This window comes from Lepisma saccharinum, chromosome 8 (assembly GCF_977018435.1).
Source record: "Lepisma saccharinum chromosome 8, izLepSacc3.1, whole genome shotgun sequence".
In the NCBI taxonomy this organism is placed as follows: domain Eukaryota; kingdom Metazoa; phylum Arthropoda; class Insecta; order Zygentoma; family Lepismatidae; genus Lepisma; species Lepisma saccharinum.
This window is the reverse complement of record NC_139236.1, coordinates 59,733,031-59,754,604: the sequence shown is the minus strand read 5'-3', so window position 1 is coordinate 59,754,604 and position 21,574 is coordinate 59,733,031. Positions and strand designations below refer to the sequence as shown.

The following is a 21,574-nucleotide window of genomic DNA, read 5'->3' as shown; positions in this document are numbered from 1 at the left end:
TCTCTCCCTTGTTAACGCAGTTCGTCAAGTACTCCACGACGTGCCATGTTCCAGAGAGTCTACGCAGCCCTCAAAATTGTCATGCTGTGTCTCGAACAAAGATCTTCCATATAATCTACAAATCCAGCAGTAAAAGTTTTACAACAACGACATGTTCCAGAGGGTAAACTACATGATTCCTCCACTAAAGTGTTATGCTACATTCCTAATAAACATATTACATGACACACTTCCATGTCACGAACAACTCTACAAACTTAAGTCTATTCTTCTTCACAATCCTCAAAACAAGAATTGCCCAACGAAGTGCTCAGGGCCGCATTTACGCGCAGGCTATCTAGGCTGCAGCCTATGGGCCCGCACCCCAAAGGGGCCGTACCATAAAAAACCGGTTTAAAAATGTTAATTTTGAATAGACTAAAATAAAAAAAATGTCTTTGTTTTAATACTATGGTGCGGGCCCTCTTATAATCATAAAAGACGTCGACGCAGTTATTTTGTGTGTTCTGTGAGCTAATTCGGCTGAACTCTTCAGTGGACAACTGATATGAGTTGAGTCAGCATTCAGGAATCTCGATGGCGAAACCATAAAACGTTCATGGCTCTGTTTTTCTTTCTAGCAATGGACATGTATACTGCTATGTATGTACACTTTTTTTGTACCGAACACGCTCACAGTTTACTCATGGTGGTTATTGTGATTGGAAAAATGGTGCTGCACGTCTGGTTGAACACGAAACTTCTAAAAACCATCTGAATGCTGTAATTGATTTTGCAGGACGCTCTAAAGAAGTGGGGCGTATTGATCAAGAACTGACGCGACAAGCAGAAGATGTAGCAAAATACTGGCGAGAAGTTCTCAGGAGATTGATAAATGTGATAGCTTTTATCGGTGAAACAGGTCTAGCATTTAGACGTGAATATCAGGCACTTGGGTCACCGAGAAACGGTAACTACCTTGGACTACTGGAGCTTATTGCAGAGCAGGGGCGGCGCCAGAAATTTTCGACCGGGTGGGCAGAAACTCCTTATTGATAAATTAGGGTGGGCAATATAAATGTAAGACCATATATACAGAGCATTCCCTGACATTCGCTGCGAGACTCGGCGGCAAGCGGCCCTGCATCAGCGTTTGTCTTTCCCGGTGAACGGGGTCCGCGACAGTCGCTAGAGTCGGCTATTAAAATTACAGTCTTCATAATGCGTACTAACCTTGACTACAGAAGGTGTTGAAAATGATGTCCCTCTGCTGCAACACATTCCTGGCATCTCCGAAGGAAATTGGCATTTACACGTGAAAGTTGGTCTACTGTAATTCTCCCGATTTCTTGTACAACACTCTCTTTTAACTCACGGATGGTGTGCGGATTGTCTTTGTATACTTTATTTTTAGATTTCCCCATTTTTCTTTCCACTTTTATTCAGACTGACCCTGTTATTCTAAACTTTTTTTTTCAAGGTTTAATATAGTGGTCCTATGTGGAACGGGAACACCAGCAAATTTCGTTGCAAAACGTCGTCGCACTTCTCCACAATTCCTCTTTCCGAAGTAACACTCGACAAGATAAATCCTCTGTTGTAATGTAAACTTTTGTGGTGCCATATTAAGCCACAATCTTCAACACACGGACACGACACAACACAACTTCCGAGGGAGGATTATACTGGCGTCAGTCTGCAACGTCAACAGAAAGGGAAAGAGAGCGAAGGCAGGGAGAGCGAAAAAAAACAGACTGTAGCGTGCGACTGTCGCAGACTCGTTCACCGGGAAAGTCAAGTTCTGACGCCGGGCCGCTTGCCGCTGAGTCTCGTAGCGAATGTCAGGGAATGCTCTAGTGTATATTTGTATGTAAGACGTATGTATCCCCCTCTCTCTTACACTCCCGATTTTCCTCCTACTTCTTTTCCCTTTCCATTTCTCTTTTCCCTCTTTATCTTTTCGAATCTATTGTCGCATCTTGTTCCATTTCCTTTCGCTTTGTCTCTGATGGACACAATTATTTCATGCGCAGCCATACCACAGCCATACATGCATGTTAATACAGTGAAGTAAATGTGAATTAGGTTTAAGCTTGTGTTGCAAATACAAGGCACATACTTGATTTTATGTATTCGGCGTCAATGATAGAAAGTGCGATGTTAGACAATTGTGAAGCTTATCGTAATTAAAATGCATGTTCCTGAGCATAGTATTTTCATCGTATAAGCTTTTGACTGGAAGAGTTTTCTTACTCCTTGGGGGTCACTTTTCTTAGCTTACAAGGTTTGTACAACTGAGAAATCTATCTGAATGTTTGTAGTAGCGGGGATGGGGTGCCAACGTTTGAGAGGCAATGACAATATACTTTTTCTTGGTAGAAAAGGCTTAGCATAAAGAGGCCATAGTGCGGGGGCAAAAGGTGGCAAAATATGGCGGGGAACTGCATCCCCCACTTCCCGCTCCTCCTAATCGCCGCCACTGAATATTTGGATCGTCTTATTAGGAATGATTTAAAGCACACACGGAAGACAAATTCTTTGTTCATTGTCCATGGAAGTATTCCTAGGCTAATGAAAGGCTATATTGACAAAATATCACTCATAAGTAATAAACAAGTAAGATTGAAAAATCTGTTCAGAATTGAAGAGATTATTAGCTAAGTTGCTATTTGTTTTCGGAACTGTCATGTTACTTATGCGGGAGAAGCAATACACGTATGGTTACATGAACATATTTTTTGAGGTAACAAAATGATTTAGGACACAAAGAATTCATCGAAGTTGATCACCGTGCCAATAATAATTCATATATGTTTCATAAATGACTTGGGTTGTATGGTGTGACCATTTCGAACACAATAGAATGTCAACCTCTACCCTGTGCAGCATACCCTGGAAACTTTATTCATTCAGGGCAACGAGTCCCTGGCGCTTGGAACCACTGTCAAAGTAATAATTTATGAGGGTTTGTATTTTGAGTGTCAGCGTGTGTTTGTTTTCGCCCCTTCGTTACTTTCATCTAATCACCATCGAACCTTATCGTCGTCATTATCAAAATTAGCAGAAAAAATACTTAAAATAAAACAAATCAACCAGAACTTACTCTTCCAAAAATGGAGTTTCATTAGTTCATACCTCTCAGAAAGTTGAGGTGGTAGTTTCAATTGCACAGAGTTTCATTAGTGGATCAAGGCAGCTAATTCCGTGAACAATGACGTTGTTTTCCAAAAGTCTCAAATATTTGTCTCAGGCAATCACCCTCTTAAAATGGACGCATCTTCTGTTGTGATAAAATGCCACGTTTGGTGCGAGTTCTTTCTGTATATTTTTTCCCAACGGCATAACGCTGTCGCATAATAATGAAGAGGTCCCGTGTTCTACTCCCCCCTCCTCTGGTGGGAGCACAATGCACACTGGTTCGGACTACACGTTAAACTGTAGGTTTAGTCCCGATTTGCCTATTTGAGCATAAAAGTGGGCTTAATAACAAACTAACAAAATCGTCTTCTGGATACTTCGTGACAACTTTTTTTCTTTACTTCAACTGCATCTACAGATTCTGTTGACATTTTCGGCTGATTCATGTGGCAAAATTTATGTGTGGGACGAGAATTTCTAAATAGGATAAGCCACTCATTAGTAATTGAATAATTCTGTAGCTTTTTCCATACATAACTGGTTTACTAAAAAATTTTCACTTCAGTATTGTAGTGATTATTGTGATTGCTTCTTATTAGTAGAACGAATATAAAGTTGATATTTCGCATACCATATTGATATTTGAAGATAAGAAGTATATAAAAATTTTAATGAAATAAAAAAGGGGACACTTCTGGAATTTCAATGAAGAGCTAATTAAAATTATATTATAATCTCTAGCATACTTAAACCCGAAGGTTTATGGCTGCAGCAACACAAGCCTCCCATCTGTGCCTATCCGGGGCAAGATCAATCCAATCTTTCCCATCCTTGCAGATTTCTTTTAGGTCCATCTCAACGATATCCTTCCATTCTCGTCTTGGCCTTCCTACAGGTCTCTTACCATCAGGTTTCCCAACAAGAATCCTGTAAACTATTCTTTCCTCTGCCATCCGTGTCACATGGCCTGCCCATCTAAATCTTCTTGATTAAATTATTCTAATAATAATAATAATTAAAAAGTCGAAATAATGTATTGTGTTGCCGGAGGAAGTAACGCTAAGATGATGTTTTTATTTGTTTATTTGAAGATTATTTTAACCATACCCAGGCCGGGATTTATATACGTATGTGGAGGCCCGGAGCTGCAGTTCTCCAGTTCAACCTAAATTCTGATCTAATCTTGATCATACCCTGCATAATTTTGAGCCTCCTAAGCATACTAACTGATTTTAATCAATGACAAAATTGGCTTTTATGGGATGATAACATATGAACATTTCATACATGTTATGAACACCAGAACACACTTATTTATCGAATCATTCATATAGCTATCTCCAAGTACATGTACTTATTGAATTTGATTGGGTGGGCAATCGGGTGGGCACAGGAATTTTTGGGTGGGCGCTTGCCCACCCGTGCCCATCCCTGTCGCCGTCCCTGCCCTGTAGCGCGTCGCTTCGGTCTCAGCACCCTTCCTTTAAGGAGCTTTCCGACCGAAGTAACAAGTAGCACGCGAATACGCCATATGAACGTGTCGTTTGCTGTTTGGACCCTCATGTGCAATGAATGCTATTTTACAGTCTGGAAGTGTGTGTCACTAGTGTGACAGTGTGAACATTCCGTGTCGCTTGTCCCATTGGTTTGAAAGTTGCCTTATACTCATGTCGATGGCACTAAGAAAGTTTTGTGAGGTTCCCCTTGTCGTTTCATGCAATCATCATTATCATCATCGCCGCGATTAGTTTAAAGCGGAAGAAAAGATACAGTAAATATCAAAAATACAAATGCTTCAGTGTGTATATCTTTAAAAGAAATGATGATGATGATAATAATAATGAACCTAATTCATACACAAAAATTTAGTTGCCAAGAACATTCCACGCGTATTTTTTCTCCCGTATTATTAACGAAAGTATGACGATAACATTACGTGGTCGACTGTCTAGAATGTTCGTTAATATCTTCGCGACCACTGTACCAAATATCATAGCAATTATCACATTCATAGAAATGCTTCATGTAAAAGAATCAGACGTTGCAGCGAAAACTCCATTTACTTCCATTATAAGCAGTCGAACACCAAGCACCGGGGTCAACACCAGCGCCTCTAGCGGATCATTTTCGAGTGGAACCAGCCAGTGAGCGCAGAAGCATGCCGTTTTCCACACTACGTTATTCTAGGCGCTGTAATTCCGTAAACGTTGGCTGCTGATTGCGTTGGGCAGCAGTTTTCAACAACAATAGAAGGTAAGTATTATGAAATATGGCCTATTGTTAATATTTGTCATGTTTTTATTCTTGTTAGGTGTTGTTGTTTTGTTGAAAGTTTAGAACTTTAATTTTCTTAGCTTCAGTGAAGACCGAGACAACTTGTCGTGAATTCCTTCTTTATCGGAAATGAACCAAAGCAGGGTTGCCAACTCATTTTTCTATATATTACCAATCAGGGTGAATAGGGTCACTTTTCTGATTAAAATGTGAAATGTATGTAATTGGCCTGACGTTGATAAATAAAAGTAACGTTCTTTTTTATTTCAGATGAGGAAATATAATCGTAAAACACAGCAGTAATGGAGTGAAGATGACGTAAGGAAAGCAGAAAGAAGAAAGATGTTTACTCGCAGACGTTGTCTCGACAATCCAGGAACATAAGAAAATAAATGTTCCAAAAATTAGCACTCATGAGCATGCAAATCTTGCCATTTTATAATTTTTTTCTGAAATATTGTACTTTTGTGTGATTTTCCAAATTATGTATGATTTTGCATGGTTGACGCAGTTTATATGCATAAAATGTATGTGGCCCTATTCATCTTACAAGTGGCCCTATTCAGCCGGACATGTTAGACTGAATAGGGCCAATGCATGCATTTCTTTTTTTATATTATATAATTATATAACATTATAAATTTTTTTAAATGCAAAATTTGATGTGGACTCTGTAGTAGACATATGGTTAATTATATTTCTGTAAAAAAAAATCCTACATTAAAACATTGAATACAGTAGTTCTAGGTGATTTTCTTGAAGATGGCCCTATTCGCCCCAATCAACCCTATGTGTTTCTTGTCGACCTCACATTCCCATTCTGTATTCCATTAACTCGATCATGGGCGTCATACATATACCTGTAACTCCCTATTACTGATCCATTTTCTTTCATAGAAAAGTAAAAAATAATAGTGGCGACTGGATGCTAAAACTGCGGGAAGGGGGGGGGGGCAAGACAGTTTACTTTCTCTTGGTAGACATAGTGCGGGGTAAAAAGTGGCAAATTGTGGAGGGGGCAATTGCCCCCACACGCCCCAACTGCTTCCAAAGAGTGAACAAATATTGCACAATGATTCAAACATTGCTAATCAGTAATGACATATATTGATTTTTATTATCTACTAATTCATGTTATCTGCATTTCACGATAAATGGATTATCATAAATTTGTAGACATTCTCGTTGAATCTAGCAACAGGTATGTTTTGCTGCCTTATCATTGTTTTTCTGATTCTTGTAAGATTACACCTTTTTTCATTGATAACATTAAAATTATGTAAAGTTTTCACTGATTTTAACCCCTTTAGTGATTGATGTATTTTTTATATACAGTATATATTATACTTTTTTCTCTCAAATATCAGCTGGAACTAATTTTATCTTCTCATTCTTGCATGCACGATTGTCCTTGTAAACACATGTGAAGTGTTTCTTAGTCGGAAGCACATTTAAATATAAACACGAAATCCCATTAGCAGATGTCCATGAAGGAGTGGTTACAATAACGAGTTATGATTCTAGAGATCCAAGGTTTGAATCCTGGGTATGGCATAATTGTTTTATTTTTCTAATTTATTTCATCAGTTCTGATCATTATCATCTTCACAATATTCCAGAAAAGTATCAAAATAACTCTCTTAGAAATGTGCAAACACAGCGTAGATTGCTCACTTTCCTTAAATAATGGACTAAACAGTGCGATTGTTGACCTTGAATGAAAGGTACTAACGTGAAGCAAAAGTGTATGACTCGTAACATTAACGCATCATTAATTTATGCTCATCATCATTACCCACGTCAGCTTTCAATTTGATAGCTTATCTAAGTAGAGGGTACTCGGGATTTTTTTTTATCTTGGGATGGTCCTACTGTTTCTCTCTCTCAAAAACACACACACACACAAAACCTTACAATTTGAAGAAAATGTAGAGACGAAGGACTTCTACCCTACATAGTTTGTTATGTCCATTCAAATTGTACTATTATAATACTCTGCGCAGGGCCGCCGTTAGGGGCGTGCGACGCGCGCCACCGCACAGGGCCTCGCGCTTCTAAATCAGTAATTCATTAATTTCTTGTGCGTGCAAGCGAGATTTTATTCGAGTAGAGGGAAGAGAAGGAAGAAAAAAAAATTCTGTGAAACGAAAAATTTCACCATAAGAAAGTTTAATTTCTCGAAACGGACAACAGAGTCCATTCTTGTCAAGCCATCAGACAGAATTCGCCGACAAGGAACAGCAACGTATTTGTGAATCCAACTTTCCTGGATTTCCTGTCAGATATTATTGCTCGACAGAGGACAGACACCTTAAAATGGTTATTTGTCTACTCTTCAAGCAGAGGGACAACACATTTGACGGTGTGCCGCCCCGCGTTTGGAATTTATGATTTGGCCAATTTGAGAAAAGATGAAAAGAAGAGGCCGCATCAAAGTCCTGAATAGTGTTGCCCACGGGACGAGACGGGACAGACTTTTAAAAATTCGAGACGAGACGAGATTGACCATGTGTCATGAGACAAACGAATATTTTCGAGACGAGACAGCATTTCCACGAGACGAGACAGGCCAAACTCTCGTCTCGTGGGCAACAGTAGTCCTGAAGGACCTTTTGAGCTCTTTTCAAGCCATCGTGTTTACAACCGCAGCAAGGTTTCTCTGCCGGAAATATGAAACTGTCTTCGAGTGTTTGGTACTTCAAGTAGTGCAAAGCACGTAACGCTAATTTTTTTTTTAGAAAGTAATGAGTAGAACCTGGATTTATAAGCACAATCAAACAGTAAAATAATCAAGTTAATAAGCACAAAAAATGAAAAAAAAATAAGCACCAGAATAAGCATAAACAAATACAGGAAAATCTGAAAAAATATTTGTTTATTAGATCTCTTGCCTTGTTCAAAGCTATTACAGTATGTTTTCATGCTTCAGTTCATCACGAATATTACGAATTACATCATGAAAATACTGTGGTACATAGTTTTGCGCAATGTGGATTCATCTTGCATCCCTTTGTTTGTGTATTTTTCTAAAACTTACGAAGCTGCGCATTATTCAAATTTTACAACGTAAAACTAATGCTAAACACAAGTTTTTGGAAAATGTATGACTTGAACTCGATTGTTCACCTACATTGCTTGTAATCCGTTGCTGATTTAACTTAGATTTCTTCTTAAGAATCTCCTTATGACGTGTTGTATTAATATGTTGCACAATGTCATATTTCTTCTTTACAGAAACACTCTTTTCACACGCCAACCAAACAAAATAACATATTGCCGTCCTCATTAAAAACATTGTTTTCAAACTCGTTTACATATTTGCGTAACAATGCTGTTTGAGAAATTTTTGTGGGTGGCATTACTTAAGTTAATTACAGTACCCAAAACAACGCGTGATCCTGAACTAACACAATACATTACGCAACTCTGCAACTGGGTGAGCTAACACCAAGCACCACATGGAATGGCATGACGTGGATCGCGTCTGCTGACGTGCGAGGAAAAAAGGCTGGGAAATTCCCGTGCGGCTATTTAGAAGCATTGATCTCGTCATTCTCATTCCGTCGTGTGACTGAAATAGGATTGAAATATGACAGATTTGGGTAAAATATGCTATTTTAAATCGAAATCATGAAATAAGGCTCCTGCAGAAATAAGCATTTATAAGCACTTTCAACCTTAGTTAAATAGCTCATCAAGGTATGTAATACGAAGTATAACCCCTCTTTTTATCATTAGAAGTCTGGAAAAGAATATGCATTTCGCTTATAAATCCGGGCTCTAGTAATGAGTATGGGTGCGATTTGTAGGCACTATAAACTCCATTGTGACGACGATGGTAAATGAAATTAGAAAAAAAGTTACTTTAGATAAAAAACAATAATAATTTAAGCATACCTATTACTGTAAAGATAGCTCCCGCGTAGCATAGTGGTTAGCGCTCTAGCTTTAGAGCGAGCGGTCCCGATCGGAACCCCCAAAATTTCGCGTTGACGCAGCATCGTGAGGACAATTGAGGAGATGCTTGAAAAGATGATGTGCAGGTCTCCGGTCTTCAAAGCCAGAAAACAGCGGCTATGGGATTTGATGCGCAGATCACGGGTCACTCAAAGAAAATTTGTTGGCACACCCTGGCCCTCGGAGGGCTGGAGTTGCTTGTAGCAGCATTAGTGTGAAGAACTTCTAAATTACGGATACGTTCAGTGCTTTTGCATCATTAATATCATACCAGTACGATTAAATATCGAGTTCTCAAAAAATGCTCTCGTTTATATATATATATATATATACAACAATCTGCCATCTTCATAATATTTATTCTTCAGAATCCAAGCAAACCGCAAATTAGGTTTGCTCTGTTAGTGTTTCCTCGAAAAACTTTGTGAATATAGTTTAACAACTTGTCCTAATTTGTAATAGTGGAGCAGAGGAAGAGATTGGTTGATTTTGTGTTATTTAAGTCCACTTTATGCACAGTAAGGCTAATCGGGACTGGACCTACAGTTTAAAGTGGGATCCGAACCACTTGTACCTCCACCGGGTATCTAATAGAGGAAGAGACAAGGCCATCATGTACACGATAAATTGGTAAATACATTGGTTGTAAATTATACATGACTTAGTCTACCTGTTTACATTACTTGTGGCGCAAGTTTATTTGTGTGCTTTACATTCAGTTTCCTTTTTATTTTTTTAATGAAAATTCTCCATCCTACAAAGTTTGCCATTCTTATTGAGTTGTCTGCTAAGAAAGTCAGTGATTGTGATTTTAAGACCTGAACATATCTTAGTGGTCAAGGTGGTTAAGCGGTGAACCCCACCGAAAATTCCAGGTTCAAATCCTGGCATGGACTTCAGTGTTTAATTTCATTTCATTGTGAGTATCCATAAATTTCATATAGTGGTGGACATGGGTGTTTCTCTGTGAGTGTTCCTTCTTTAATTTCATCTAACCACCATTCGTGCTCATCGTTACAATGTTCCTAAAGAGGCAGAAAAGTGACGCAAAATAATAAAAGCTGCAGTAAACATACGTTTGAGAACTGTCCTGTTGCTGGCACAATCATTTGCCTCTTACTTGTGACTGCACAGCACTCAGTTTGCAAGAATTTTTTTCATGGTGTTTTCATTTGGGCTTTTCGAGGTGAGCAATTCGCAACACAGGATTGGCGTTCATCTTTATTTAGTCCCTTATAGGGTGGTATTCAAAGCACTTCAGATTTTAAACAGCGCTCGTAGCACTCTCGTGAAAAAATAAAGGGCAAATTTACAATTTCCTACCTCAAATTTGTCTTTTCTGTAAGATTTCGTTACTTCTTGTCGGAAGGAAACGTGGAAAATAAATATCAGGTTTTGTAAATTATATTTTATGGAGCGACCACAAACAAAAGGACCTTCGGCTAAAATCCTTCGCGCACCTTCCCCTCGATCCGTTCAGCTCGGGCCATATGAAAGCATGGTCCACCCGACCCCTCCCCTCCTCGCAGGAGTACGGTGCACAGGAGTCGCGGGTCTGTGCAAGTTTCTTTGCTGGTGGTTCCACTATAATAGTTTCATTTCAACATATACTTGCGGACAGATTTATTTATCAGAAGAAACAAACGGAATATAATAATAAAATGATACACAAACATATTTCACTTCAGGCCCGTAGACAACATTTATCTCCGGCGGGGGGGGGGGGGGGAGGTCATGGGTTATCAGCGGTAGCTTTGTAAAGCAAGTCCATTTTCAAACGTTTAACAGTACTGTGTGTGTGTGTGTGAGGGGGTGGTTATGAAGTTACTAGAGGACACAGAAAATGTAGAAATATCATTCAAATGAATGTTTTTTTTTTCAATATCTTGCACATACCACTCGTAGCTGAAGCCGAGAGAATATTCTAATTACTTCCTGCTACTTCGACTTCGGGTCGTAAATCAGATGACAGAATGTGATATTTGTTATTTTTATTATGTGAAGTTTACCTTTATCAAGTCTTGAGCAAAATAATATCTGCAGTTTTACCAAATTTCAGAGGACCCTGTTTCACTTTCTAAACAGGCACGTTCTATGTTTTCTGCAGCGACCTTTCATCCCTCTGGCGTCAAACTTTACAGTTCTATCCATTTCTAAAAAGGGGCTTAATAAATAGACCTCTCAAGGCAAGTGGTGAGCAGGTCAACGTGCCTTGGTTCGGCATGATCCCCCGCACAGATGAATACAAATAAAGATCTGGAGATATTTTATTTTTATTTGCTCACAAACCCTCCCAGAACGGGCGTTTGCGGATTTTGCCAGATTCTACAACTATGCCTAAGTCCCAACAAGTTTCAAGTCAATGAAATCATTCTTTACCTTCCTTGTCATTCTTGTTTGAGACAGTAGTGCCTGCGGGTGTTTAGAATCGCGAATGTGGGAAATGAAAAATTCCGCCGCGATGGATAAACGGAAATAATGGCAAAATCCTGGGGTTTAGTGTTAGCGTTAGCGTTGTTGTTGGTGATTAGTCGCAGCCGTGAGTGCCACTGACAGTGGTGATCTTAAATTAAACTCTTCTGTGAGGCAGGTGGCAATGTAGGATCAAATTGCGAGGAAGTGTGTATTTCATCTTCTGCACCAGATGATAGATTAGTTCTGCTTCTGCTTCTAGACTCAGGTGAGTGACCGTCGGCTTTAGATAATAAATTTGCAGTACAAGTCTGCAAACACAAAGCATATTTATTCTAGGGCTTATAGCTCAGTAACGAGGTATCAATCAGCAAAAGTCATTAAGAAAAGTTGTTTACCTTGATGACACCTTCCTCTACAGGGTGTCAAATTTTAGATTTAATTGGTGGTTAAAGGGGATGCGATGAACACGCTCGTGGGTATAACAATAGATAATTACATAATACTAATAACCATGTTTGCTTTAGCGTAGAATTATACGAAAAACGGATGATGTCGATATTTTCACTTTTCATAATACAGGGGCCTCGCCGATATAGTTGGCACAGGGCCTCGCGTTCCCTAACGGCGGCCCTGACTCTGTCAACGGGGGTGGCGTTAGGGGGGTGGACGCTTGTGCACCCCTTAGTTTTCTTTCCCACCGCCTTCAGCACCCCTATCACTAAACAAATTTTCAACCAAAGATATTGTCAGCTCTTCACAGAGGAAAAACCTTTGGAATAACCAAACATAGTTTCTGGCAACCATATACTTGCTTAAACAAACTAAAAATAAAATATTATTTACCAATACTAAATGCTCTTTAGTAATCGAGCAAATGTGCTTATAGTTACCAAAGAATTTGACCAAAATTACCAACTTTAGTGAATGGTACTATGCTCATTGTTTACCAAATAACGTAACCAAATGTGCATTGTTAATTCAGGGACGACCGATTCGGTTGTCCCTGGTTAATTGAACCAAATTATAAAGACAGGCCACTATTATTGCATACTACAGAAAAGCTATTGATACTAATTTGAAAAGGAAGCCATATTTACTTCAGTGGTCAAAGCAAGAAAGCAAACGTGAATTTTGTCATTGACATATTTTCATAGAAGCCTACTAAAATTTGATTTGCATTTGATGTAGTGGCTAAAGCATACATGCATGTTTCATTCTTCCTTCATTTTCAATATGGCACCCATAGATGGTTAATCCCGGTGCCGTCCTGTCTGTCAAGGGGATCTCTGGAGCGAACGAATAGAAACAAGCCTCTGTGTAAGTGGTGACTCGAGAGGGCTTGACCAAAGAAGCCGTGAGAGGCGATGTGGGTGCATGAAGGGGAAACGTGGCTGCAGCTATCACGCTGCTCCACCACCCACTCGCTTTCTCTCCCTTATGCGCGGCCTTCCTCCACAGCTAGATTCCTGAGACAATGGGTACAAGAATAGAGAAGAGACGTACAATTTAAAATATTTTTATTTGAAAATCAGCAAATAAACTCACATTTGATTTAAAAAATAAAAATAACAACAACATGATGTTCATGATTCTTGTATTATTCATATACATTATACGAGTATTTCTAAATGGCCCCTCCCTTCTACTAGCTTCAGGAGCAACAGTAACCTGAGCACACAATAGATTATTAGAAAAAAGACCATTCACCATACTTTATACTATATGTATTTCATGTGTTCTGAATAGAAGCAATGAAAAATAACTGAATAATTCACACGAGGAATCGTTCTTTACTTGATAAGAGAGCTATGCACAGAATGAAGCTAATGGTTCTTTTTCTGAGCGTTGCTGTGTTGTTCGAGAGAACTGGTTGCTGAGCAGAAAGTCCTTGCGAAAACCAGATGGGGAGCAATCAGTACTAAGAGATTGCACACCCAATACACTAAAGCGTTGGCTGCATCGTTCGGAATTCCGTACTGTGGCGGCGTCAGCCAAAGAATAGAGCCTGCAATTGTGTACACTTCTACCTGGAAGACAAAGAGAAAACAATATTCAAGACTCACTTTCTGTAGCTAGATTGCTATCACTCATTTGATGTGACCGAAAAGTGTTCATGTGAATCGAGAAGAATTAAAAGAAATGTATTGAATGACTGCAAAATGAAAGAACACATAAATAAAATAAATGTTAGAACTAATATGCATCAATGTTTAGTTCATATATTGGTTATTTTACGTCATTACTCTCTATTAGAGGTGGATCATTCCTGATGTCTAAAATTAAGCAATCGGGGAGCCTTAAACAAGCTCCGAATCTTTAGTAGTGCCTTCGAACCACTTCGCCACACATTTAATACACAGGTAATATGTAGATGCCCTAATAATTAGGAACAACCAAAGCACGAAATAAAAGTGAATCAATATTAATCTCCATCAGACATACGTGGGTGCTGCTAGCAAACTATTTGCTGTCATACTTACACAGTGTGCAAACTGAACTTTTTGCTTTGGAGAAATACTAAGAAATTCGTTCTTTTTTAGAGTTTTTATATCGATGTATCTGTATCGGTTAGTATCGCTTGAAACTTTTCCACCGATAACATTGTCTTTGAGTCGCTAGAACCAAGGCCAAAAACAACATTCATCCTTTTCTAAAGTTAATTAATTCACCCTTCCTTGTGGTAGGTTGCAAGGCCAGCACAAGACGTTCCGTATGTACGAGTAGTTTTTCCATAGAAATACTGAATCAACCTCCTGGGAAGCAGATACAAGATCAAAGGTATGGGCAAAGTGAAAGCTGCGACCAAACTTCTCGAAGGCATGTCACTGCCTTGTAAAAGCTGTGTGGAAATGAACGAAATCAGTCATTCCCAATTCCTGCTCGCAAACTTGGGGGTTAAGAAAGATGGACATTTTCAAAACCAGCAACACTATATCATGCTAGGCTGTTTGCAGGCCAGTTGATTTCGGAGTTCTTGGGAAAGACTGCTGAAAGTTGCTATGGAATTCGTTTGGTTCATCTATATTCACGCAAGAATGGAGGGTTGTGGATTCAACAATTTCTTCTTGTAATCTTTCCTTCTGTGTAAGTTTCTTATGCAACTGTTGGTATCGGTCAATTCTGCAGCGACTTGTTTGTATTGCAAATGACAGAGAATGATGAATAGCACAGCATAAAGAGAGCCAGCGAAATGAGCGTTCTTTTAATAACTCTATTTGTATATATTTTTATGTCGCCTTTCTCCCTCCCTAGGTTAATCCAAACGACAAGAATGAATAATAGTGTTTACATGAAACTGAAGAAAAGAGACAATTCACCAAATTTTTTAGTGTAACTGCAACATGTTAAAAAGTCTTGCAACATTACAAAACTTTCTTTACATCCCCTGTGTCTACAGAGAAGTTCACATAAAAAAATTACCAAATGTCGCAAGACATCTTACAGATCTTAGTGTTGTAAAGCTACATAAAATAATTTGGGAGATATTGAAATGTGAAGTATTGAGTTACGTAGTATGACTCAGTAACTAACCTTTATCTTAAAATCGAATTTCACAAGTATCAGTAGTAGTATTACTGACGATGACTAGAAGAAACATTAGAATAATTGTATAATAAATCATTGATTTTGTCATCTTTTGCGAATCATTGCGACGGATTCGCTGTTCCACTGTTAATTATGACCCTTTATATTTGATACATTATTATTGCATTTTGATAAAAGTTGAACAAGTTTACATTTGTGAAATATTTGTAAGAAGTGTACTATTGTTTTTGGTGGAGGGGGAGCAAAAATTTACCTCTATCGCCAGGGTTACTGGAGTTTTGTGGAGGAGAATCCCGTGCATCCTCCGTTAATGTATGTCACGGTATTCTGTGGATATGTACATCTCTGTCTAATATTTTATTTTAATTATGTATAATTAATCAATATGTTACTGATGTATTGCGTAAGATTTGATTTTGAGGTTTGAAATGTTCATAGATATCAGTCGGAAAAATTAAATTCTGGCGAGAATACGGGAGTTGGGCGTAAGGTTCTGAGTCACGGTGAAGATTGTCACGAAGGTTCACTCTCTGCGGCCCACCTGAGCAATAATAGGTCTTATGGAATATCTCCGTTTCCAGTCGGCGGATACACGTGAATTTTAGACAACCAAAGCGGTATGTTATAAAAGATACTTAGATGTAATTTTAAGATGATCAACTGAATATCATGGACGCAAGATCGAATTTGTTATAAAAAGGCAAATCATGGACCATCTACGAATCTGAAATTCTGGCGCCGGAGAGACTGAAACTTAATCCTAATCCTTCCTTACCTACCTGAGGACACGCGTTGGGCCCCGCGAGGACACAATGACAATGGACCGGGGTCGAACAAACCTCGCGGAGAGGGAAGCGACGCTTACCATTAACGAGATTCCAACCGAAATTTCAAATGAGGTATAAAACCATGGAAACCCAAAACATCTACACAGTTCGCCGCGATTCTCGTAGTGAGAGCACCTCCGTGCTAAACCGCTGTATTCCGTGGTCTTAGTATTTTTTTGCGACCAACAGCGTGTGACTGCAAGTGAGTTGATACGGGTGTGCTTACATCAATCGCTGGAGGACGTCGAAGAGAGACTGTCGTTCTGTTATAATCTTACGCAGTTAATAGTTTTGTGAAACGAGGAACGTCAAAAACAATGGCAGGCTAGAAGGATAAGAGAAGAGGGGGACGTCGGGTGTCCAAGTCCCTAGCGACGCCGCCACTACCATCCGCCTAGACGCTACCGCCAAACCAGCATACGCCGCCAATACCAACGACGCACCATGCCATGGAAACCATCCAACGACGCTGCCAACACCATCCGTCGAGATTGCCCAACCAGCAAACGTCCAGCAGTAACAATGAAGAAACGCTCGATGCTTCAGAGGAGGGAACTCAAGCCGACGCTTGAGAGACGCCCGCCAGATGAAAGCGACGAGCCTGGAAATGCTAGCCGTTGGAAGCCGACGTCAGAGCGAAGGAGAGATACGCGACGCCGAGAGAAAATGAAAGTGCCAAGTGTCACCATTGCCGGCCATCGTCGCGGTTATTAGCCGAAGAAACATTTTTCGTCACAATGGAACCACGTGTGATTATCCGCACCTAGGAAAGATGAACCACCTGATGACGTAGCAGAGCCTGGTACAGTATTCATCTGTCGATTCGTATCCACGTACGAAGGTATTGTTTTCTTTCATCGCCCTACCACCAAAACTAAAGCCATTTTGATTCGCTGTTTTCGAGGTGAATCGGCACGCCAAACTTAAATTTCGTGTCTTGAAATTGAGTACTGTTATAAAATAGGTCGTTTTGTGTTTGTTTTTAATGTCTTTTTAATGTCACCATTTAAATATAAAGCTCCTTCATTGTGTTAAATTCCATTGTAACTTGTCAAAGTGTGCTTCATAATAAAGAAATCCGCCACGCAGTCGTTTGAATAATTAATCGATGGTTGACTGTTTAGTCTTTTGTTTGTTGAATAATATGTGTTAACATTCCCAAAGTCGTGCAAGTGATGCTCCTTTATTATAGAGTTGTAATGTAATTTTTGCTCGCGCCGAAGGCTAATTGAGATATCCCGGCAGCTATAGTATATTTGTGTATTACGTCACGCAGCAGAGTTGTAATTGGTTGAAAGGACGCGAGAGGGCTTGTGTGTAAATCCGAGAGAATTGGATCGTATCTGGTTGCTCTTCATCGTGGCTCCCTGTAGTTTCCGGTGTGCCCCAAGGAAGTTCTCTGGGGCCCCTGTGTTTCTCTCTCTTCATGGATGACATTCACGAATATATTTCTTCCGAATGTTCAGTATTATTGTATGCTGATGACTGCAAATTATTCCGAAACATTACCTCACTTCAGGACACATGCTATATCCAAGACAATCTCAAACACATTGAACGCTGGTGTCAAGACTGGAATCTCAAATTAAATCCGGATAAATCTGTTGTCATGAGGTTTACCCTAAAATCCAATAACACAGTGCCATCCTACAAGTTATGCAACCAGGTTATTCCGTTCGTACGACAGCACAAGGATCTTGGTGTCATTTTTGATAGCAAACTGACTTTCAACCATCACATAGACTACATAACTTCGAAAGCGATGAAAACACTCGGACTAATTTACAGATTTACAGACATAACACACGTTTCTGTCCTCAAAACCTACTTTACAATGTGTGTTGTTCCTATTCTTGAATATGGCTCCTGTATTTGGTCAATGGCATGTGAAAGCAATTTAAAGAAAACAAACAAAGTAGTAAGTTTCTTCGTCAGAATAGTCAAACACAGATGCCCAGCCCTTGCAAACTTCTCCAAACAAGAAATTCTATCCACTCTACAAATTCATGATCTTTCTCTTCGCCGTCAACTCTCAGATTTAACACTACTCTTCAGAATCATAAATGGACAACTTTTCACCAGCGAACTCTTGCCACTTCTTAATATCAGAATCCCACGTCCCAACAGTAAATGCAACAACTTCTTTTACATTAAATCTTCAAGGCTATCCTTAGAACAAAAATCACTTCTCTACAGGCTACAAACCATTTACAACTCATTAAGAGACGCTCCGGGCTTCCATTTATCAAAACAGACTTACAGAACTGCGTGCATAAAGCAGCTGAAGAGTAAATAATATTATTTTTTGCCCTAGTTGTTATTATTCTTGTTATATATGTATATGTGTGTGTATGTGTCCATCTTATTATTTTGTTTATTTCTTTTCCGGTTGATATCCTGATGTAAAATGGATTTTTCTGTATTCAGGACTTTTCAAATAAATAAATAAATAAATAAAAATAAATAAATTTGATACTTGCTGCCTAGACGCGAATGTTCTTGTGGAACGAAAGGTTCAATCACGCCGACCGTTAATTTTGATAATTGTTTTTATTGAGGGCTGGCACATATTTAATTATAAGGAGCACAGGAGCTGAGATTAACGACCCAATTCAAAGAGTCCATGTTAAAAGAAAGAAACGTACATCGATTATATCCAAGCTTTGCATGTATAATTTTATGTTGATATGGCCCATCAAAATGAATGTGTGTGTGTGAATGGATGAGTGTTTCAGGGGGAGCTGTACTGTGTTTTGTTTTGTTTGTCAGATTCCAATACATATATTTTTTACAGTTTGTACGACTTATCGTTCGATGTTTACAGGTACCAGGTGGTCAGGTACAATGCTATTTGTTGTTTATATATTATATGTGCCGAGAGGTGTCAGGTAAAATTAAGGTGATATATTTCAAGGTATTATATCCCCGCCCTCTCATTGAAAGGGTGCGATTACCGTCCAGAACCCGAACAACCTGGACCGTTTCCTAACGCACGAACGGCATTTCCTGCCTATTAGTGTGTGATATGTATACCTTGTGTTTACACGTTAATATCATTTTAAGAGAGCGAGTTAAGAAGATATAGGAAAGAGTGACTGAGAATAAGTGAAATGAAAGATACACGCACAATCACAGACAGTGAGAGAGGGGGGAGAAATAGTAAAGAAGGAGGAGAAAATGAGACAGAAATGGGGAATTAAAGGGAAAGCATTACCCTGTGTATTGTCATGTCATGTCACACATTCCCAATCTTTACCGCAGGATAGTTGACTAACATCCTCTACTGGCCGCTTTAATCATCAAAGGTTGTCCCAAGTACATACCAACTGATGACTTCGGTATGAAGGAATCTCCCATCTAAGATCACAATGGAATCCGTTAGTGTGACGTCACAGCAGACGACGAGCTGGGACTGAGTCTAAACAAATAAAAACGTGCTTTTCTCACTATTCAAATACATCAAATTTCAAAGGGTAATTAAAACTACTCCTTCCGATGGAAAATCCCATGGATTTGAATAGAAAGAAAACACGTTTGCCCGTTGTTTAGACTCTGTTCCAGCTCGTTGTCTGCTTGTGACGTCACCACTAATGGACTACATCCTCTGAATCGAAACTAGTCTCCCGTGTGTGAGTGAAACGTCCTACCACCATAGCAGAAAAATGATCTATAAAATGACCTTAAAATATCAATAAAATGACCTAAAAATTTAACATTTTGTCTTTATTTAAGGGTATGACAGTTAGTACGGCACAGTCCTTACTTTCGCAAACGTTAGAACTGAAATTACAAGGTGTATGTGAATTTTAGGTATAAAAATCTGTATAAATCTTACCATATTCAGAAATATTGCAGTAGGTAATCTCGAGTGACATGTTGCTTTGTTCCTACAATCAAATGGCGATATAATTCTTGTTTTCATTGCTACCAACATCAAGGCAATAAATGTCAATTCCTGGCTAAAAATGAGTAAGTGAAGTGTAATGAAATTACGAAGAAAAAAACAGGGAAAAACGTAATATGCGAAAAATGACGAAAAAATGACGTAAAACTTAAAAATAGGAAATAAACGAAAACATGCACAATAAAATTCACATTTTTATAACTTAGAAGTTCGTATTCAGGATTTTAATACCTAAGAGCAATGCATACAATATGAGGAAAAAAGATGACATGCCATCAAAATCCGGGCCCTGGAAATAAACAAGAGGTTGACTAAGTAAGAACAAAAACCTACTAAAGCTGAAGGGGCAGAAAATACAATACGTACAAGGGAAATATAAATATACAAATAAAAGGAGAATGGAAAACAAAGCATACAGTTTTTTTTCCTCCGGAATATTCCTATATCTGGGCATCAAAGGACACTCATTAAAATGAGCAAACAGTCTCCATTGCTTATTATCAGATGATTGAAGATTTGTTCTGGTTACATATACCTTGAATACAGAAGCTAGTGGAGAAATAGTAACGATATAATTGGCCGTATCAGCGAGCTGGTTCCAGTTCGACAAAAATGGTCCTCATTGCATACTTTACCAAGACAAAACCAACTTACTGTCATTGAAGCTCCTGCTGTTAGCGCTGCCACATTCTTGACCCAGGCTTCAAGCGGAGTCGCCAGACCGAACATCAGCAAGCAGTAAGAAGGCACCAAAAGGAACAGAGCGAACAGGCCTTGGATGTGATAAAAAGGCGCTGGGTCTTCTAGGAGAAGAATGCGTTCCACCTCAGTACCATACCACATGGGAATGTCCTGTTTACTGCCCAAGCAGACCTATTCAAAGCAGAAAAGAAAAAAGTAAACAGAATTACAGTACTGTGTCTATGTGTGTCGTGCATCGGGGTTTTACTACGTCAAGAGACAAGAAAATATTAAAATACTCCTAAAAATGTAATTTTGACTTTTCTTTTCCTCTGGTAACAGCTGATGATATCCATTGTTGACTTACTTCTCTCATCTCTTCGACATTTTTTCTGTCTTTTAATATTGGCAGAGACCTTATTTTTTTTAATACTTCTGTCAAGCCTTGCAAATGTCTACTATCTGGTTTAGCCCCAGTTGGGTGCCACTTATATTTGTAACGTAACAACGTTGTAGGTTCGAAAATCAAATTTTCGAAAATGTAGGCAGAAAATCAAAATCTATGATAACCAAAGCTTACAAGATTTACATAAAGAATTCTGAAGAATCCATAAAAAATAATCCTAGGTCTTTTTGGAGTTATATTAAAGGTAAAAAGAAATCAACTAATAATCAGTGTAGTTTAACCTATAATGGAGTATCACTTGACAATAACAAAGATATAGCTAATGGTTTTGCGCAATTCTTTAAGAGCGTTTTTAATGATTCTATTCCAACTTACTCAATTCCCAGTGAAGTACCTATGATAGTAAATCAACCATTAGTATTAGATAGTATTACTGAATCTGAATGT

At 38.8% G+C, this 21,574-nt stretch overlaps 1 protein-coding gene across 1 annotated transcript in view; it reads right to left on the bottom strand.

Annotated features, from left to right (window-relative positions):
• Positions 1-13,263: 13,263 nt before the first annotated feature.
• LOC145991493 (transmembrane 6 superfamily member 1-like) overlaps positions 13,264-21,574 on the bottom strand; it is a 33,527-nt gene continuing 25,216 nt past the window's right edge. The window contains exons 5-6 of the mRNA XM_083127510.1: positions 20,695-20,913; positions 13,264-13,790 (exon numbers count right to left, since the gene is read on the bottom strand). Coding sequence (XP_082983636.1) covers positions 13,587-13,790; positions 20,695-20,913 — 423 coding nt within the window. The 3' untranslated portion in view covers positions 13,264-13,586. The remainder of the gene's footprint in view (positions 13,791-20,694; positions 20,914-21,574) is intronic.